At 35.1% G+C, this 20,229-nt stretch overlaps 1 protein-coding gene across 3 annotated transcripts; it reads right to left on the reverse strand.

Annotated features, from left to right (window-relative positions):
• Positions 1–1,942: 1,942 nt before the first annotated feature.
• Positions 1,943–18,582, reverse strand: LOC122046812 (cullin-1-like). 3 transcript variants are annotated; one of them, XM_042607706.1, is made up of 20 exons: positions 18,422–18,582; positions 18,073–18,283; positions 17,882–17,981; positions 15,927–16,112; positions 15,766–15,813; positions 15,481–15,684; positions 15,329–15,406; positions 15,042–15,131; positions 14,873–14,953; positions 14,722–14,784; positions 11,894–11,929; positions 11,699–11,785; positions 11,480–11,629; positions 11,278–11,333; positions 11,091–11,211; positions 10,858–11,019; positions 3,611–3,754; positions 3,314–3,532; positions 3,061–3,228; positions 1,943–2,349 (listed from the first exon to the last, which is right to left on the reverse strand). In XM_042607706.1, exons 2-20 carry the CDS (start codon positions 18,210–18,212, stop codon positions 2,248–2,250), a joined length of 2,235 nt encoding a protein of 744 aa, XP_042463640.1. In that variant the 5' UTR covers positions 18,213–18,283; positions 18,422–18,582; the 3' UTR covers positions 1,943–2,247. The 3 variants fall into 3 exon arrangements, with proteins under 3 accessions (XP_042463640.1, XP_042463641.1, XP_042463642.1); XM_042607707.1 differs by having other exon boundaries at positions 18,369–18,524; XM_042607708.1 differs by having other exon boundaries at positions 18,374–18,519.
• Between the last annotated feature and the right edge of the window lie 1,647 nt (positions 18,583–20,229).

Genomic DNA, 20,229 nt, shown 5'->3' on the forward strand with positions numbered 1-20,229 from the left:
ACTAACTAATTCTGGAGATGATCGTTCTAACTTCATGTAAATTTTTCATCGCCCTTCAAGATAAATCATGCGGTTTCAATAGTTCAAATGTGAAAGATAAATTTCTTGTGCTTTCTGAATTTTAAATCATGGGCACATAAGGAACCCCAAGGTGCTTACCACTACACCACAGCCTGGAGAAAACAGATTTGGTATCCTTAATCATTATAAAGAGAAATCAAACCTCCTACCAAACCTGTAAATAAAAAATCATTCAATGTTCATCAAAAGTTTCATCCCTAGATAATATACATGAATTTTGTTAATTGAAGGTACTTCTCTAATATTTAACAACTTAGTTATATAATACTTATCAGATAAAAAAATTCTCATCATGAGAAAAATTCACTTTTTTATCTAAAGAAAAACAAAATTAAAAATTATATTAATTTAAAAATATATCTAATATATAAAATTCAGCCCCTTTTTTATTTCTCACTATCACCATATTTTTCTTTCACCGTCATCATCTTCATCTCCAATATACTTTCATCCATTGTTTATGCTATTCACCACTCTTTATTATGTTTTTTTCTCTTTCATCAAATCATATTATTTCCTCCACCTCATCATTTGCATATTTACTGTTATCTTCATCTTTTGTTATTTTATTTCACTATCATCATTAATTCTCTATTTTCATCCATTCTCCTCGTGCATCATCGATTTCACCATCATCATATATTTTCATGTCACCATTCTTGATTGTGTGAACAAAACAATACTAATTTGGTAGAGCATAAGCCTACGTCCATAAAAATAAATGCAAGTATGAGAACAAAAATATAATAAAAACTGAACAAATAAGTATCTAGAATTATCTTAATCCTCCTCAATTTTCTCTTATTATTAATGCAAAAAAGTGAGATATCTCATCTCTACCGTGTGCCCAAGTATCAATCTCTTGTAGCTTCTACATATACCCGCACAGCAACTCTCAGACTTCACAATCACAGTCTATCTGTAAAAAAATTCAGAATTTATTCGATACTTAAGTCTAGTCGCACTTGTTGGGTCAAAGACGACTGCATCCTATAGTACTACTATCATATAAAAGATCTAAATACTACAGTTGCACAATCTCAGAGTGTCTTGTACTAACCTTGGAACAAGCCTGGTTATCAATTCCTAAGAAATGAAAGAATTTTTCTATGTTGTGCTACGAACCTGGGAGTAGATATTAGCAACTTGATTTTAAAGAAATCCTGTGAAGTTTCAGTATCTGGCAAGTTATTGCGAGAAGAAACTAATGCATTGAGTTCAACTGACTCATTATGCTAAAGCTAACTTTAGGATAAACATATGAGCATTCTAATTTGAGAGAGATAAAACTCAAACCCATCACCATACAGAAAACAAGATCTTTAGCACTTAGTCATCTGGACTACCAAAAGATTACTCTCGATTCCTGCAGTATAAACAGTAGGGATGGCAACTGATATTCCATAATTGAATTTACATGAGTATCCAATCCATCTAAATCAAATTTGAGTATTCATATAAATTTACCTTTTTTTAATTGAATACTCAACGAATTCATGCATCCATTTCTCATCCGAAGCAGATACTTGATCGAGTTTGAACTCGAATAGTGCAAAAATAGATACGGTACCCACTGCCACGCCTAATAAATTCAACAACACTAGCATGACAAACTGCATTGCTAGAGTTGCATACTTGACACTAATTCATATGCAAACCATACAAAATACACCAACAAGCCAAAGTAACAATTATTTATGGACCAGTACATTTTTCAGTTCAGCTACATTTTTAATGTGCTATTTTGTGCAAGCCATAGTCGATGCTGATTGAATATAGCTTGGGGCGTGTTTTTCTCGTAAGGTTAGCCAAATGCCTTTCGGGAAAGGCTCTAACAAAACAATACCACAAGTTATAAAGAGACAGAAAACAAGAATTCAAAGACAAGGTCAAACATCCTTTGATTACAATAAGAAAATACAATAACCAACTTAGCACTAGAAATTTCACATTACACAATTCTCGTTGCTGCAGATATTAATGCTAGTAAAGCTTGTTTCAGCATGGATATACAAGGAAGCTGTCTCAGGTTCTTGAATTTTCTCCTTTTTTCAGCCAGGTACCCTTTTGAGTATAACTAAGGCCTGAAATTTGCAGTCTCGAATTTGGAAATTCATGTTCGGATGCCTGAAATAATGAGGCCAGATAATTGTGTTTCTCCAAAGGTCAAGCCAAGTATCTGAAAATATTTGGGTTATCCTTGTCTCTCTCCAAATAATCTCTCGTGATTAGATCTTCTATTCTTTTCTTAATTGCTTTGAAGTCAGGCTGTGTGAGCAAATAATTGAAAAGAAAGGTCAATGAGATATGTCAGAATAAACTAAATTTAACAAAATTATCAGTATGGGTAGAATTGCTTCAATAATAAATTAGTTTTAAAGCAATGTCTGGAAACAGCACAATTAAGTTATGCCATGACATTTAGAGGCTAAGCAAACAAAAAGGACAGTTGACAAAGCAACCAAACAATACTAAATTGGCTGATGTTACAGTTATGAACCTAAAAAACCAAGATACGCAGATACAAGTTATCCAATTTTAGCATAGCACTGTTAATGGAAGGTAAACAGAATAAATAAACATTTTGGGAGGAGTTCAAATAAGGACCCTATTTTTTAAGAACACAAAGGAAATTTATTTTTATAAATACTCTGATCCCAGAGAAAAGCAATTTCAATTTTGCTCTCATGACAATTGTTTTAATCTTTTGTAGATGAAGAGTGTTTTGATCAAAACATCCGAATATTGTTATATAATAACGTTTTATTTAAGACATTGCTACAGATGTATTTTAGATATTTTATTCTATTGGGCCTTAATAGAGTTTCAAAAGGGAGCCCTTGTTTGAGTGTTTCTAAACAGTAGGGTGCTTGCTTAGGCTTTTGCCAAAATATTTCTAATCATGGAAGGCCTACCAGACCTCTCTAGTTCTCGTAATGTTTTTATACTAACATCAACCAAACTAAGGAAGACAATTACCTTGAACATGCGACCAAGCTGTTCAACACATTCCATCACCAACTGCTGATGGCCCAATACTTTCCGACTTTTCATAATTCGAACAATAGAGGCATCAATAGCATACCGTCGATCTTTGTCAACATCTTCTATTACTTTTTTCTTCTCATCCACTGGGGGTAAAGGTATCTGCAGTTAAGAATAGCCAGGAGGCAAGTTGTAAAAATACAACCATAGTAAAGTAATATTCTAAACTATTATTTTATAGCCAGACCTTGATCCTTCTCATTTTGTCAGTGAATTTGGAATTGAACTCAAAAACATCATTTGAAGAAATAGATTTTGTATTTGGCTCTTTATTGAGAATCTTATACTTGGCACAAGAAAGGGAGTGAAGCAATCTGATGACATCATCATCACCCAAGTTAAGCTGCGCCATTATCTCTTGATAACTCAATCTGTCCGAAGCATTAAACAACAGCAGGGCGGCTGCCTGTATGGTACACTCAGAAGATGCTCCCAGTTAATTTCCATTTTATTCTGAATAAATGAAAAGTGAATTATTACAGACCTGATAAGTTGTCACAATAAGTTCCATTGTCTTGGGCTCAAACTTGCCATTGATGTTACATGTGCCCAAAGAATAGATCCATGTAAGCTTTCTGTGTTTGGTTTTGGTCTGATAAAACTCTCTGAAAACTTCTACACACTTAACCTGTGAGCAGCACCAAACATGTAATTATTGAAAACCACAATGAGTTATGCACTGAACACAACAAAATCCACAATGTCCTGAATAAAGACAATCCCTACGTTCTTGTTATAACCACTACTTTTCCCTGTTCTGCAGGCCAGTGTTGTTTTCCTTGCCAAGCTTTATTATGCTAAGAAGGGAAGAGGCTGATCTTACTCTAAGAAAGTTGAAATTGATTGACAAGAAAAAGAAACTCAAGGACTAATTTCCTTGATGATGCAAATTAATTAGACTAATTTAAAAGAAACCAGTCCATGGGTCAATGGTAAATATTAACATATTCTTAATTTAAACTATCTCCATTACAATTACTTTATTTTGCTCAAATCTAGTTATAGTAAAAGCCTATACAAAAACACTCAAATCTTACTATTTATAATATGTTAATCACATCATAGGAAGGTAGCATCATCCATGTAATATAAAGTCATGAAAAATTATATAGTTTAGTAAAATTTTGTGAAAAGTAATTTAATATAAGAATAGTTAAACATTCTAGAAACTAATTCAGATAATGTAAAAATTACAAATATTTTTAAATTTTAATTTATTTAATAAACAAGTCGACCTGTTTATCATAAAACATAATTGTCTCAAATCAGTCTTGTGTTCTCTGTAACTTGTACTTTAGGTCGCATGGGACAGTGCCATGACTCATTCCCAATACTGATAGGTCTAATTAGTTTCGAGCAATAAAATTTGGTCTCATATTTTCTCTTCTTACTAGAGAGAGCAACAAGCAATGCAAACAGTGAGATAATCGATTGTAGCACACAAACTTACCAAATGTTACAACAAGTGGTATCCAAACCCAACTTTGTTCCCACTTCAGAATCCACTTGTCCACCTTGCTTACTTAAATGATCCTCTTCTTCCATTGTTACTAACCATATAGACATTATATGCACTGTTCCCCTTGACACAAACAATAAACACCTCACCACCCGTGCACACAATGTATCGATTACAAGGGATCTGGTATAAGTGAATTGCAATAATTCAAGGAGTTAAAGATAAGGGATCCAGTGCACTAGATCCCATATAAACAGAAAATGCATAAATTCAAGAAAGAGGATAGTCTGATCATGGCCTCCTGAGTGCAAATCTACACTGAATTAATCAATATATGAGGCATGACAACTTCAACGACAGACTTATTCGCATAAACACGACATAAAGCAACTTCTAAAAAAAGTTGTTTACTTTTTTTGGTTAATTTATAATTTGTTTTTATTTTGTTTCAAAAAAATTTAGTCCACGAGATCTAACATTCAAAGAGGTGAAGTTCTAGTTCACTCAATTTGATAAAAGAGGTCGTCTGACACAAGGTTGCATTATTGAACAATATTTCAATTTTCTATGTTCAGGTGCATAATTTCACAGATTGAGAACCCACAACACTATAGAATCACCAATTGAGGAAAGCAACCACACCACTTCTACTATAATAGATACTAGTCCTGACATCATTGCTTAAGATACTAGGAGACAAAAAGAGAAAAAGGTCTCACCCTACCCTTCAATGATAGAATAACATAGTGTTTTCATTATCACCACAAGCATAACTATCATAGAATGTCCACATCTCATTTTAGCAATAAAGCCTGGAAATGTGGAAGACTGAAAATAATGAAGATAAACAAGGGGTTAATCAGTTGATTGAACCGTCTTATAGAGACGAATACTAGGAAGAAATTAGTACTTATTATTAAGAACTGCATCTTAGCCATATACTCACATTAAATGATACACAAAAGAGAAATACTATGTTCTATATATATGAGAACTATGAGGCTATATTTTTAAGGTTTACATAGGGGAATTTAGGGTTTAGGGACATATTTGAGTCATCCTCTCCATAGGAAGTTGCTGGATGAATCGAATCTCTTTATCAGTCACAAAGATGCCCATCAAATGAGACTATTTACAAATATACTGATATGGCATTATTCCCACACAAATAAAATAGACAGATTTCTAGTTTACTAACTTGGCGAAGACAAGTTGCTTGGTGGGATTGAATAATGCAAATAAAATAGACAGATTTAACACAAACAACCCAATAAAATAAACTGATTCAAGGATCTGAAATAAAATTTTATTTTATTATCATTTTTACTATGAATCTTAATAAGACCGGGTGCCCAGTTGGCTAGAGGATGGTAGATTTGCTGGGCGGAGATCAATTCCCAGCGGGTGCATGCCCTAGGGAAAAACTCCTCCCACCCTCTAGCCACTTGGCGGTCTGCTATAGGCTGACCCCGTGATTTATCTCCCTTCACATAACCTGGGGAGGGCTGTGAGGGGCGCTTGAGGTGAATGTAATCACCTTTTATTACAATTAATAAGACTGTGTTATTGTAAAAGTAGAGAGAGAGAGAGAGAGAGAGAGAGAGACCCTTCCAATTGTTACAACAAGCATTCAAGCAGCATGTTTGATCCACGTATTCTATCATTCTCCCTCCCAAGATTTTCTTGGTTCAAAAGGCATTATCAAGCTATTGGCACATATGAAAAAAGTCACAGCCTAGGGAAAGAGTACAAGGCATGCAGTCAGGATCCAGGGTTTCTCTATTTTGATGATGAGTGTTTTTTTCCCTTTATCCAACAAGGGTAATACAATGGGTAAGATGGTTATTATTTTTTTTAAAAAAAAATCAGCCTTCAGATTTACTGCTGTATCAGTATTATATTAAAGGCAATGCCACATAATTTACAGTACATTCTTTTGAGTCTGTGATTGAATTGTTAATGGGAGAATATTATGGATAATTAACTCAAGTTTGCCCTCTACATCTATATTAAGAATACTTACAAAAAAAGGTCCTTTGTATGTGACAACATTTCAATAAAGCCCTCAACACTCCCCCTCAAGTGGGCTCAAAGATACTACATAACACTAACTTGTTATGAATTGAATTTATAAAGATTGCACCTCTACTCTAACAAAATTGAAATCTCTTTTGTACTTGTGAACTGGAGCAGAAGCAATGTGCATGATAACTTACTTATCATAATATAGCTTCACTGGTCCAATAGAAGAACTAACTGATTCCGTCATTGATTATCTAACTTGAATAAACTCACAGATGGCAAGACACAGCTATTTTCAATCTATACAATTGATTTGGTCACTTCAGTCTACTTGTTCCTTTCCAAGATATTAAATTATCTCCTAAAAGGAAACAATAGCATGATGTAAAATGTTGTTGGGAGACCAATCCAGTACAATACACCCTATAATGTAAAGATGGTCTCACACTCAATCATGTTATACAACACCTTTATTTGGGGCATTACTGAGATACTGAAAAAAAAAATTAGAGCTTCCTCCCAATAGCCCTTCATGTAGATTAAAAAAAATAGACTAATCACGCGTGTAGCAAATAAGATGTCAAGTAACAATAAGATAATTCAATTTACCAACCAATCTGCATTGCTTTCCTAGATCAGACACTAATTCTCCTTGTATCCATCTTAATTTGATATTTGAATCCATGGGAATGTCAATAGGTCTAACTCTAAAAATACTAATTCTTCAAGCACATCAAGTACATATTTTTGCAATGAGAAATATGTGACTCCCTAGACAGGCAATCTCTAAACAATACTTTAGGATCTCCCAAATCCTTGGTTTGGAAGTTTTAAAGGAGAAGCTTTTCAGACATGTGATTCTACAATATCAATGTTCATGTCATCTATGTGAAAATTAGAATATGTTTCCCAAACTAAGATATAATGTGAAACATTGAATAATCTAACGCACCCCTAGCCATATTAAATTAGATAAAAGCATAACTAAATTAACCAAACCATGCTTTATGGTGATGCTTCAATTCATATAGAGACTTATTCTGCCCGTATAGAAATATATTCCCTTACAAAAGCAACCCAAGAGGTTGCTATGGCTATACCTCATCATCCACATCACCTTGCATAAAATATATTCACCTAAAAAATCAAACCCAAGATGTTGCTACAGCTATACCTTATCATCCGTATGACCATGAAAAATTCATGTTATCCAAGGTAACAACCATTGGGATATATCTGTCAATATAAGGAAGATGGATTAAAGTAATTTTAGCCCCAAGGGAGAATATGTCCATATAATCATCACCATGTATTTGTATATTTTCTTCATCACCTAATCAAACTTTAACTTTATCAATTGAGCCAGAAAGGATGCTTTAGTAGTACACATCCACTTGCAACTAAAAATAGAATTGCCAATGGAAGAGTAAATAATTCCCATGTTCCATTAGAATGTGGCTCCATCTCAACTATCACAATCTGTCTCTACCTTGCCTCCACCTTGAATCAAATAGAGCCTAGGGCTAGGAGATAGGTTGGTGAATCTCAAGAAAATCAAAAGAAATTAAATAGAATATCAAGGGGGCAAGGAAGCATGAAAAATAGATTTCATGTGGTGTACTTGTACCATTCGTTTATAGCATCGGAAAGCATCAAATGAAGAGTTCTAGTACAGTAGAGGAGTCTTGAGGAGCAACTACAACATGCTCAATTCATGGTCATTTGTTGTAGGTCAGTAGCAGCTGAGTTTCTAGTGTTAGTCATTCTAGGTTTGTAGTGGATGGAAACTTGAGTCTCTAGTGTCATCCATTCTGCAGTGGAAGATCATGGGCTAGACAACAGAATAGGAATAGGAAGTACCACAACTAGAGACTAAAGCATGGTAGTTGAGGTGGAGAAAAAAAAACTCAAAGAAAGTAAAATTGACTTAAGTGAAAGCCCTATGTAACTCAAGTGAATAACGATATACATTCTTTAGACAAGAATAATAAAGGAAAGACATATTTAACAAACTTTGTTAACAATTATCCTTTACAAGAGGATAAAACATGGACAAAACAAGTGCATCCACACGTGTTGGGAGACTTAAGAAGAATCAAAAGGAAATAATAGAAAAAGGATAATTGATAACGAAGAATAGAAGAGTGCATGTGGGCTTTAAGATACAACAACAACAACCAAGCATTATCCGACTAGGTGGGCTTTAAGATAACGTGTCATAAAAATAGCATTATCCAAAAACTAGAGGGACTCTCATATCAAGTGATAAAGTTCTTCCAGGGGTCTATGAGAGTAAGATGACTGATGGAGAACACTTTGACTTGAAAGAAAAAAGTGAAATATGCATGAATACTCTTTGGCATTATCAATTCTTAACACCCTTAAGGGGACAAAAACATTTCTTTCATCTCAGTACAAAAAGAAGAGAAAATAGAGAGGACTCCACACTATTCTTTCATTAAGTAAAATAACAAACAGTAGAGTATCTTCTGTATTCTTTGCAAGCTGGATGTCCTAATCAACAATGTACCTAAAGAGAAGAGGAGTCAACTGCAAGTAAAGATACATGAGTAGCATTGCCAATGAAAACAGTCCTTGAGATTCAATGCCTCTATACTAATCAAGTTTTCATTTCTGTGAATCCTAATTAGAAACAGAATAAGCAACAGAGGTTATAACACAATTAATCACTTAGTAAGTTTGTCTACAGAAAAGAAATTTTAGGAATATAGAGAAGAGAAGAAAGTGGCAAAGATAGAGTAGTAATCACATGGCCAACCACCTATTAATGATGACTCATGAAACAAGAATTGCTTTGATAGGATGAGATGCTAATATAGGGTTAAAGAAAAAGAAATATTAGCACACAAATGCTCAGAAGCACCTGAATCTAGAATCCAAATCTTTGACATAGAGGTAAGCATCATAGAAGCAATAAAGTACCTCTATGAACCAATGATATCACATATTGGGATGATGTAGAGCTTACTAACAAAAATAGCATCATGCAAAATTTGCTTAGTCTAAACCATACTAATGGGAGATTGACAAGTGCAATTGCTGGAGATAAATACAAACAATTGTCCGTCAGTTGCACAAGGCAGACAAGAGTGGTGTTTCTGAAAGTTTCAAGCTTGTAAATGTTAAAAAAAATTAGACCAAAAGTTTCAGATGACACTAAACCAAGGAAGCATTAGAGAGATTAGAAAAACCAAGGAAGCATTAGAGAGATTAGAAAACCGAAGGAATCAGCTTTGCTAGAAGTAGAAAATCAATCCAGGTTGCCACAATTAAGGCGTCTCTTCTTGATGAGAACCCACACTGCTAGGGAGATTAACACTAGAAGGAGCTGGGATGAAATGGTTGAGGTAAGCTTCTTTAGTTAGCTGCTTGCCACATATGATGTACCATCGGCTTCTCTTGTTGTAGATTGAAGAGATTGCAGCACAAGAGAAAAGACTTCTAACGGGGGAAGATGCATGCTGACAATGAAATCAAGCTCTCCATAACTGCTCTGTTTATGGGCATGGAGGGAGTCTGCAGCTTTCTATAGTTTTCAGTTGTCAGTTATAGGAATTTCACCTGCTGATCTTGTCAAAATAAACTATCAAATGAGTTCGATGGACAAGCAGATGTTGTGGTGGCTTGAAGAAGCAGAACTGGAGAAGTCAATAGCTACATCTGGTGAAGAGACACAGCACAAGGTTCTCAATGCAAGAGAGATGGGGAGAGCCTATGGAATAGGAAAGTGCAGGAAAAGGCAAGATCATGAGGTGCCTACTCATCTGGATATGACAACTGGGTTTGGCTGGATATAGTTAGGGCTCATATTAATAGGGAATATTATGAGACATTAATCCTAAGTAGCCCCCTCTACCTTGATATCAATTATATTATAAAGATTACATAAGGTGCTTGTATGTTACAACTAATAAAATTTTCAACAAAAACAACTGGATTAATAAAATGGAAAGTTACAGAAGATTTCAGGAACAACATAGAAATGAGAAAAACGTTCAATATTTGGTAAAATGTAGAAATGATTGAGAAATATGTGTGTAGCCATAGCTAATTCAAGCTGGCTGTAACAAGTATGTTTGCTCAGAGATGGAACATATCAGAAGTAACTACATAACATAAGCACTAGCTCTTTTACTAGCATGTGAGAGATGAAGTCCATATTAATAGGTCAATTGCTAGGGTAGGAAGCTAAATATTAACAAGGACAAGAAGAAAAAAAAATGACAGACCATCTCTACAGGGAGGTTGAGATCAAATGATTTGTAACTTGGCCAAAATCCAGTTGTCAAAACAGTAACTGTTAGATCTATCCCCGGATTTGCTTGAGAATTTGTGTTGAGATATTCTTCAAAACTAGATTGATTTTCTCTGGCAAGAGTTAGATCAGTCACCTGAGGAAATTAAAAAAGGAGGTATTAAGCCAGTAATTTATAGCAATCAAGAAGAAACATACTATTCAGACCATGCCCTCCATTTTTGAGGTGAACTGTCCGCCACATTGCTGCTTTAGCTTTGTCAAAATACTCCTCTCGTGGTCATCATTAGCACTTTTGTCAAAAAGTAATCTCCTAGCAAGCTTCTTCCTGAAGGTGATTCACAATCAGGAATCATGGTAATGAAAAAGGCAGAAACTAACATAATCTATATACCGATAGAACTCAGCAAACAGATCTTTGTCACTGATATATGCAAGTAGCTTTACAACCTGCAAATGCAAGCTTTCTTATCAATTGCAACCAAAAGTTGGCAGAAAAGCTGGAAAACCCCAAGGGGCAATATATGACAACATACAGAGATGAAAAATGGGTGGAGAACCATACAAAGATACTAATACTTAAACAAGGTAATTACTTTCTCTAGTGTCTCTTCAATGGCTTCATCACTGAGTTTTTCGGTTCCCCCCTTCTTAAGGATATTATCGCAGAAAGTAGCTAGCAACTCAGCACTTGAGCTGCCAGCAACACCCTTGTTGCAGAAAACCTCAAAAGCTTCTTTCAGTGCCTGAAAGGGTTAATAGAACTTAAGCCCACAAGAGATACAAGTTCCTCACAGCTGCATGAGAAATCAAACCTTATGGAATAGAGAGTGATTCTGAAAGCAGTCATTCACATAGGCCAAGTATTTGTCATGGAGTTCAATAATTTTTCTAACAAAAACCTGAAATTCAAAATTATTTTTTTTTATTCACACGCAATAACTATCCAATTTCTTACAATCCAAACAATCAGCTTGCAACAAAGTGCACATTGAAAGGTCTCAGGTTACCTGTTCTTGCAAACCAACAACATCCCTTTTCTCTGCCTGCATAATAAACATTAGTCTACAATAATGCTTCCAATAAATGAAAAATGAAGGTTAAACTTTCAACATAATTCTGACTTTCTTAACTTGTACAGTGCACAATACTTTAGTAACTGCAAGAATGAGAAACTTAAATGGCTGTGATTACTTAAAAACACTAAAACATAACAAAATTCAAGCTTTGTAATTAGTAATAGTGTGATTATGGATAACCAAAGCAGAGACTGTTCAAATTTTTAGTTCACCCATGTGCAAAAGACCAATTTAAGCTACTACAACCTGTAATGTGAAATAATGTAGAGAGGCAAAAGAGTTCACTGGAAACAATGACAGGGATTATGTTGATTACGTTCTTTTGTCAATAGACCCAACTCAAGTTGGACAAAAAATAGAATGAACTAAGCATATGTTGACATGGAGGTCAGATTTTGGCCCTTGAGATAAAAAATTGATAAATCTGTTTTAAGGATTGCCAGATATGGCTCAGTCGATCATCACATCGAGAGTGATTCTGGCAGATATTTTTGGATTGGATCAAGTTGGATCCAAGAAGAAAATTTGAACCAAACTAAGACAAAATTCAAGGAGAACTTAACTAAAGGTAGAAAATATTTTTTTAAAAAATAGTAGATGTTCAGAATCCTCAGCACTCCTATAGTTAATAGTAAAGATCCTTAATGTTTCACTTTGGCACCGTTGTGACAGCATTATTTTGTAAATGACTAATTTTCATCCAACTCCTTTAGCTTGGTATTCCAAATTACTAATTTTCCATACGGAGTTACTTTGTTTTGAAACCGTCGAATTTGGGGAAAGAAAAATGTCTTGTATTCCATAATGGTGAGACAACCATTACATAAGCATATATAAGACAATATCTAACCTAAACTTAAAATCTTAACGTCGGACTAAACCAACTACATAATCCCCTTATTAGCCTAATCCTCTTAACACTCCTCTCAAGTTGGAGAGAAGATACTATCTTATGTCCAACTTGTTATATAACCTAGTGAAACTCTCATAAGCAAACCATAATAAAACAAAAATATAATATTTGCACTTAATCAAAATAGAGCTTAAGGAGTTAATGAAGCATGTAGCCAAGAATCTCTTTGATCCCAGATCAGCCGAAAATTAACAATGTCTTTGACCTCAAATCAGCACATTGGTAAAGAGAATAAAAAGAGATAGGGTGAAGATATCTAAGGAACTAATTTCCCAAGTAGGCTTCTCCCCAGAGCAATGCATACAACAACATGCAATAATCTGAGAGAAAGGAAAGCACTCAAAAGTCCTAGATGAAAGATAGACAACACAACTCGATTCATTGCAAGACATTGAAAAATGAGAACAAGATACTCTCCATTCAGTTCTTCACTCAAGATGTATAGCTCAACCCGATCCATTGCTAGACGTAACAAAATTTGAACAAGCTTTTTCTGTATAGGTCTTCACTATAGATAAATAGTAGGGTAAATAGAGGAGTAAAAAGAAACAAAAACAATGTTGAGGAGGTCAAAGGAGAACAGACAGAGTATAGAAGCACAAAGAGTAATTTAAAGAAAGCAAATGGCAACAGCAGAACTGAATTGCTATAAGAGAAGGAACACATAGATTAGAATAGAAGAAATATCAAGAAGATTTGTACTTTAAAGAAAATCTAGAGACAGGCAACCTCAACGAATCCAGATGAAGAACTAAAAACCAAGAGGAATCCATGATTTAAGAAATTTGGAGCTGAATTTGTGAAGAAGATTTGTTTATTCGGAAAACAAATTTGAATACAACTGGAATCTGGAGGAACAAAAAGTTCTGAAGATGGAACAGCGAAGAAAGAAAAAGAAAGAAATCTGGGAAACAATAGACATGGAAAAGCAGAGAGGAAGTAAAGATGGAGGAAAAGATGCCATCGGTGGATGCAGAAGAAGGGCAGAAAACCATTGCTTGCTGCCATTGTCGGATCACAAATACCACCAACAGATTGACGACAAGCAAATATGGATGAGCAAGAGTATGAGTAGATAGCAGCTCTATAAGGGCCAACAATGATACAAACAATCCAACAGAAGGCAAAAAAGAACTGGAGAAGTGAAAGAAGGCAGAAGAATTCAGTATCACCTTCAAGCTTACAGAAGAAGAGATGTAGATCTGGGTTGTTAAGCAGTTGCATAAGGTGGCGTTGTTTTGTTCATGACCTAGGAAGGTGATTTCCATGCACCATGCACACAGTGAAGGTGAATTTGGTTGAATCACTAGTGTCAGTGTCTGTGGGCACATACTAGAAGTTCTGCACCTGGTAACCAACAAAGGTTAGCAGCTCTTGGCAGGAGTCACCAACGCTTCCAATGGTGATTAGTGAAGCTATACTGCTTGTTGAGTATGGTTTAACCATCTGGGATGCCTTCCTTGCTAAAGATAAGTGAGCCCCTCATTCCATAATTGGACCATGACGAGATGTAACCAAGGACAGCCATAAAATTCTAGCAGTGAGGGCATAGACAATCCATGAACTGGCTTGAATGAAGAAGTAATGAGGGATCGAAGAGCAGAGGGAGGTTGATGTCGTTTTGGAAAAGAAAATTAACTGTACTTGCATTACTCTAAGATAACACATGGGTATATATAGGACTCGAGGTAACCCTTAACCTAAAATACCTATGTGGGACTTAACCTCGCTACATACTACCCTATTAAGCTAATACTCTTAGAAACAACCTTAGTACTTAGATTAGCCCAAATTTAAAAATATCTAAATGGAAGTAAAGTATCAAAAGAAGACAATAATAGCCTACCTTCTTGGTACTTGCAGCATCTTCTGCTTGTTTGACCAAGGCTGTACCCTCAGCAGTCACATGCTACATGACAGTAATGATTTTGAACTCACAGAATTCAGGTGAAATTTCATTAACACTGTAAATATATATTAAAAAATAAAAAAGAAACCTGCTTAAATATTTGAGAAACAGGATCAAGACCACGAGATATTCTGCAAAAGAGCCTATACATACGTGAGAGGTCCTCCACCTATAATACAAAGGAAATTCACGGTCACTTATTAACCTTCGCATGATTACTTAATACAGAGACGCTAACAACAAAGAGATGTAGGTACCTTGTCGTCTCGAAGTAAGGCATGGCACCCAGAATGTTCCTTTTCCAGAAGTTGGCTGGCATATGCAAACAGCAACTCGTGTTGCACTTTCTAGGATTAAGAAAAGTTAAAAGGTTAAAATTTGTTGACTCAAACAAAATTTGGTCATCGAAATTGGCAAAACAAAGCAAGTTATTTGTAAATTATATCCATACATTGTCAAAATTACAAGTATACTTTAGTACTGTAACACAAGTAAATTCAAGTTATAAATCACTAATTGTCATGTAAATTAGGGTAGAGCGTACCTCTAGCATCTTCTGTTCACTAGTAGAATGCAAGTAATGAGCTACCCTATCTTTCTCACGCTTTAAGCACTCTTCAGCCTAACAAAGCCAGATTTGAGATGAAAATTTGCTAAGGTAATCGATCTTACTCTAGCAATTCAGGAAAGCAATACCTTTAACATGTAATCTGGGCATGAATCTTCTAGAATCCAATTTGAAGCTTTCCTAGAATAATAGGCTGCAGTATCCTCGAGTAGATCTGCTTCAAAGTCATTTTCATAACATTCCATATTACCCAACCCAATCTCCACAAAAATGTCCAAGACATTCTTCAACAAAGCGCGATCAATTTGCTCCCCCTCGCATTCTCGATCAATCTACTTAGCAGACCAATCAAAATCAAATTGAACTGGATATATAAAGTAGAGTAATTGTTCAAAGAAAAATCATCAAGTTACCAGAGAAATAACAGCATCTTTAACCTTCCCTTTGACCTCATGATAAACCTGCAAACCTCAAGAAGAACAAATATAAAGAATATCTAACCAATGGGACTCAAATAATATATTGTACAAAAATGATTCAGTAAAGAACACAAGACAAGAAAGTTGCAACTTACCAGCTCACGGAAACAAGTAAGGCCAACTTCATTCAGCGGAGGAAGTGACCTCCGTGCAATGAAATAGCGATCAAGATAATGAAAAAAACGAGAAAGCCATCTGACCATGACTTTATGATTTAACCATCTTTTAACTAATTCCCTCAGCATAAATTCGTCATGTTTCTCTCTCAAAGATGGCAATACCTGAGCAGAAGAAGAAAGAAACTTCAGCAAAATTATGAAAGATAGTTACTGTTACAAATTCATATTATTGAAAGTTATAAGCAAATGAAAGATATCAAACTAAAATGTCAGAGATCAAAGAATCAAATGCACAAAGTAATTTAGTTACTGTACATTAAATTTAAACTCTAAACCTTCTTTCATGCCAATTACATCTAATTATAAGTTGTGTCTTATTGTCAGAATCTTTTTACACAACTGCATTTCCTTCTCTTAGGTGTATCCTTCAAGGACATGTGCAAATCAGCAAACCATGAGCATAACCATTGGCCAAAATTCACATACTTTTGATGTCTCTTGATAGAAGAGAAGGACCAAAACCAACTCTTGGATTGTAAAGACTATGTGCTAAAGTATGAATATACTGATTTTATAATATCAGAAAAGAGATGACTCATTAAGTAGTTGGCTTCTTTAATAATTAGATTTTGAGGCATTTTATTCTACCTCACAGGGAAAACTTTAGAGACACAGGAGGCATTAGTTTCGACATCCTATCACTTACAAATGTGAATAGGTTTACTGACAATCTACTCATTAAGGTCAAGGGTTATTGTAATAGAATTAACAAGCCAAGCCAAATAGCTCGAACCTTACAGATGTTCTCTCTAATGTAATATACTGCAACCTGTCATTATCTACTAGCCCTCTAACAAGGCCAGCCCATAATGGAATTGGACAAACATTAAAGTGATCATCTTGGGTTTTCAACCCTTACATGCTGAAAATAATCAAGATGCAATATTCACACAAGGAGCTCAATGACTGGGAGGCCTAATTGTAAATTGTTATAACTTTCTTATCAATAGACATTGACAACAAGTACATATAGAAAAATTTATTCTCCTTCTCATACACTTATGAAATTTCTATGATGTCTAGAAAGATTTATTACTCTCCTTCTTGGGCACTTATGAAATTTCCTGGAATGTAAACATGAAAGAAACAGGAGTAGAGAACCATCTAGAAAATCAATAAAGAAACCAATCACTACCACATAAATTGATCAGACGAAATTGTATGGGTCAAAAGAAAACAAAAGGAAGTAACATGGAATTGAATTTCTTAATAAAAAATGGATTTTTAAGATCTCCCCGTGATATGAACTGTCATCTAAAAAGAGAAAGGTAATTTACTTTGGCAGCCTAGTACCACAAAGGTTCCATAGACAAGCAATATTTTTTTAGGAAAGGAGCTTTTGCTTATTGCTCTATTTTTGGAAAATAGGTTTCCAAGTCGATGACTAATGCAGTTGACTAGCTCAACATAGACCATAATAACTCCCATAATCCCATGATATAACATTGCAGCTAATATTGCCCCTAAATCTTATTAAGAGGAAACTGTCATTTACAGGTATAGGGGCTGAAAATCAGTGGATTCGTCATAGCTTGAGTTAGCATCAATCTTGTCAAACTCAATGCTGAATTGCAAATGGGAAAAGTTTTGTAAGAAGAAACAAATGCTACATAGGAATTAAATTTCAAAAAGTGTGAACGAAAATAGACCTTGGCACAACCCAAATTGGTACGGTAAATCATAGCTTAACAAGCAGATAGTTGCACGCTTGAAGCTAATTACAGATGAGACGTCCATAATTTAATTGTTTGGAGAATTCATACTAGATCGCATAAAGTACCACAGTAAAAAAAAAAAACACGCCGGCGTCGATCAAAGAAAAAGTTCTCTTACAAAATTGGATCTAAGCAAGGAAACTAAATCGTGCTCACCATGGAAGTGATGTACTCCTCAAAAGACTCCCTGTACTTGTCGTATAGCTGCTGCGAGTAATCGTGCGGAGGTTTCTGAGTGCACATGTTGTATATAGTCCTATTTCAACAAAGGGATAACAACTCCATAACCATCAAAACACTTATCTGGCGAACAAAAGTTAAAGCAAGGTGAATTACGAGCGACATACGTGTAGAGCATCATGTAGTCCTCCGAGCTAAACTGCGGCTCCGGGAGCCCCTCCAAGATGTTCTTCAGCTTGGTGATACCCTTCTGCATGAACTCCCATCCCTGCTCCAAATCGATCGTCTTCCTCTCGTGCATCGACATCCTGCTCCGCGCCCCCCTCCCCGCAACCAAATCCGCCGCGAATCCAAACCCTAACTCCAGCCACCTGCCATCTAACAAGATCAAGGGGGCTAAATCAGACGAATGGAACGCCAATCAGCGAGCAGAAGAACGAAACAAAAGGGGAAAGTGGAATACGGAACGGCGGAGGTAGAGAGGAGGACGATCGCACTAGAGATCGGAATTCTAACCCTAAAAGAAGCGGAAGATAGTGCGGGAGAGGGAGAAAGGAGTCGGAGCGGCCTGCTGTGGTCGCGACGGTGACCGATGAAGTTTGACGATTGCGATGAAAACCGAAGGAGGTTGGGGGAAAAATCAAAAAGCTTCGTCCTCCCGCATGGGATCTTCACAACGGATTCAAATGCGATCGCATGCGAATGATAAAAAGTAATAGCTCCCAATGTTGGGTTGATTCGTTCGCGAAGAAGCTGCGATCGCATAATCACTAGAAGGCAATTGGAAAAGATGTACGCTCACGCGTGTAGCCCGGTCTCTGCGTTTGAGATTAGAAAAGTAGGACCTACTTTGGAGAAGCAATAGTGGCTCGGGTGGAAAAGTGGATCGTTCATAACTTTTTGCTTCTTTCGATAATGGGGATAGGAAAGCAGCGGTGCCGGGCGATGGAATGGGCTGGGAGAGACTGGCTCGAGAGATCGGCGACCGTCGTGCTCATTTCACGTCCGAAGTGTTATTTAAGGAAAATAATTTTTTCGCTTTGGAAAAAAACTGACAAAAATATTTTGTTATTTAATTACGAATCTATACCTTCTAATAATCACTCTCAATTGATTTAGTATAATATAAAATTATATTATATTAATATTATTTTTCTTTTCACATAAAAAAAATAATTTTAAAATATTAATAATTTCAATTTTTTATCATTCTCAAATTACAAATGCATAATCTAATTTCTACTATTTATATTATTTTTTCTCACAACCTCAATCCTCATTGATTCTTTATTATTCTTTCCTCCCCTCTCCCTCTTCAATTTTTTACTATTGTTTTCTTCTTCTTTTTTTTTATATCACAACACATCAATCTATCTGTTTCGGCTCTTCTGCATATCGATACAGCCGAATCAACCCATTTATATCTCAATAACTTGAGATATGATTAATAACATAACTTCTACTTTATTTTCGAATAAAAAATTTTATAGAATAAATCATACTAATATTGAATAATGTTGTTTAATTAATTGATAATCAATATTTATTTAATAGAATTTACGCATATTCATGCATTATATTACACACGTAATGTGTGTGTAATGACTAATAATTATTAAAAGCTCGGGAAATGGGACGAGATAGAGGTAGATTAAACTCGATCAAGATTCAAAATTGACGATTCGACGGTTCAATGATTTGACAGTTCAGAACTGACGGTTGGACGGTTCATATCAAGTCGACCCTTAGCCTTAATTATCTAAGATGATGACAATTCATAGTTCAGAACTGTTAATTCATGATTCAGTTTATGGTTTGTCACCGTTCAAGATTATTATACTTTTTTAAAAAAATAATTTATAAATTTATAAAAATATATATGAAAAGAAGGGATTGTATTTATTTAAGTTGTTTATGTATCCTCTTACAGTATATGAAAATTAAAGCTTACGTAGTTCTTTACATTTTTACCTTTTTACCTTATGAAGTGATATTGTTACTCATTTTCATTTCTCGTTCCCATAATGCTCATTCCTTCGATATCAAAATCGTCTACTTCATAATTTGAAAGTTAAATTTCTTATATTCTTTTTTCAGCTTTAGTCCAATCATCAAGTAATGTTTGGGCTCGGGAAACAAAGTAAATCATCGTTCATCCAATATATTGTCTCCATAACTAATCTATGACAACAATTTATTGGAGCAATCTGGGTGCCATAGTTTTTGATGTTTGGGCAAAAAGTTTAAGTTAGGTTTACCTTGTATTTGATATATATATTTAAGTTGTGCAGGTTTACAAGATAAACATATGATTTAGCTTGATA

Source organism: Zingiber officinale, chromosome 2B (genome assembly GCF_018446385.1).
Source record: "Zingiber officinale cultivar Zhangliang chromosome 2B, Zo_v1.1, whole genome shotgun sequence".
NCBI classification, from domain to species: domain Eukaryota; kingdom Viridiplantae; phylum Streptophyta; class Magnoliopsida; order Zingiberales; family Zingiberaceae; genus Zingiber; species Zingiber officinale.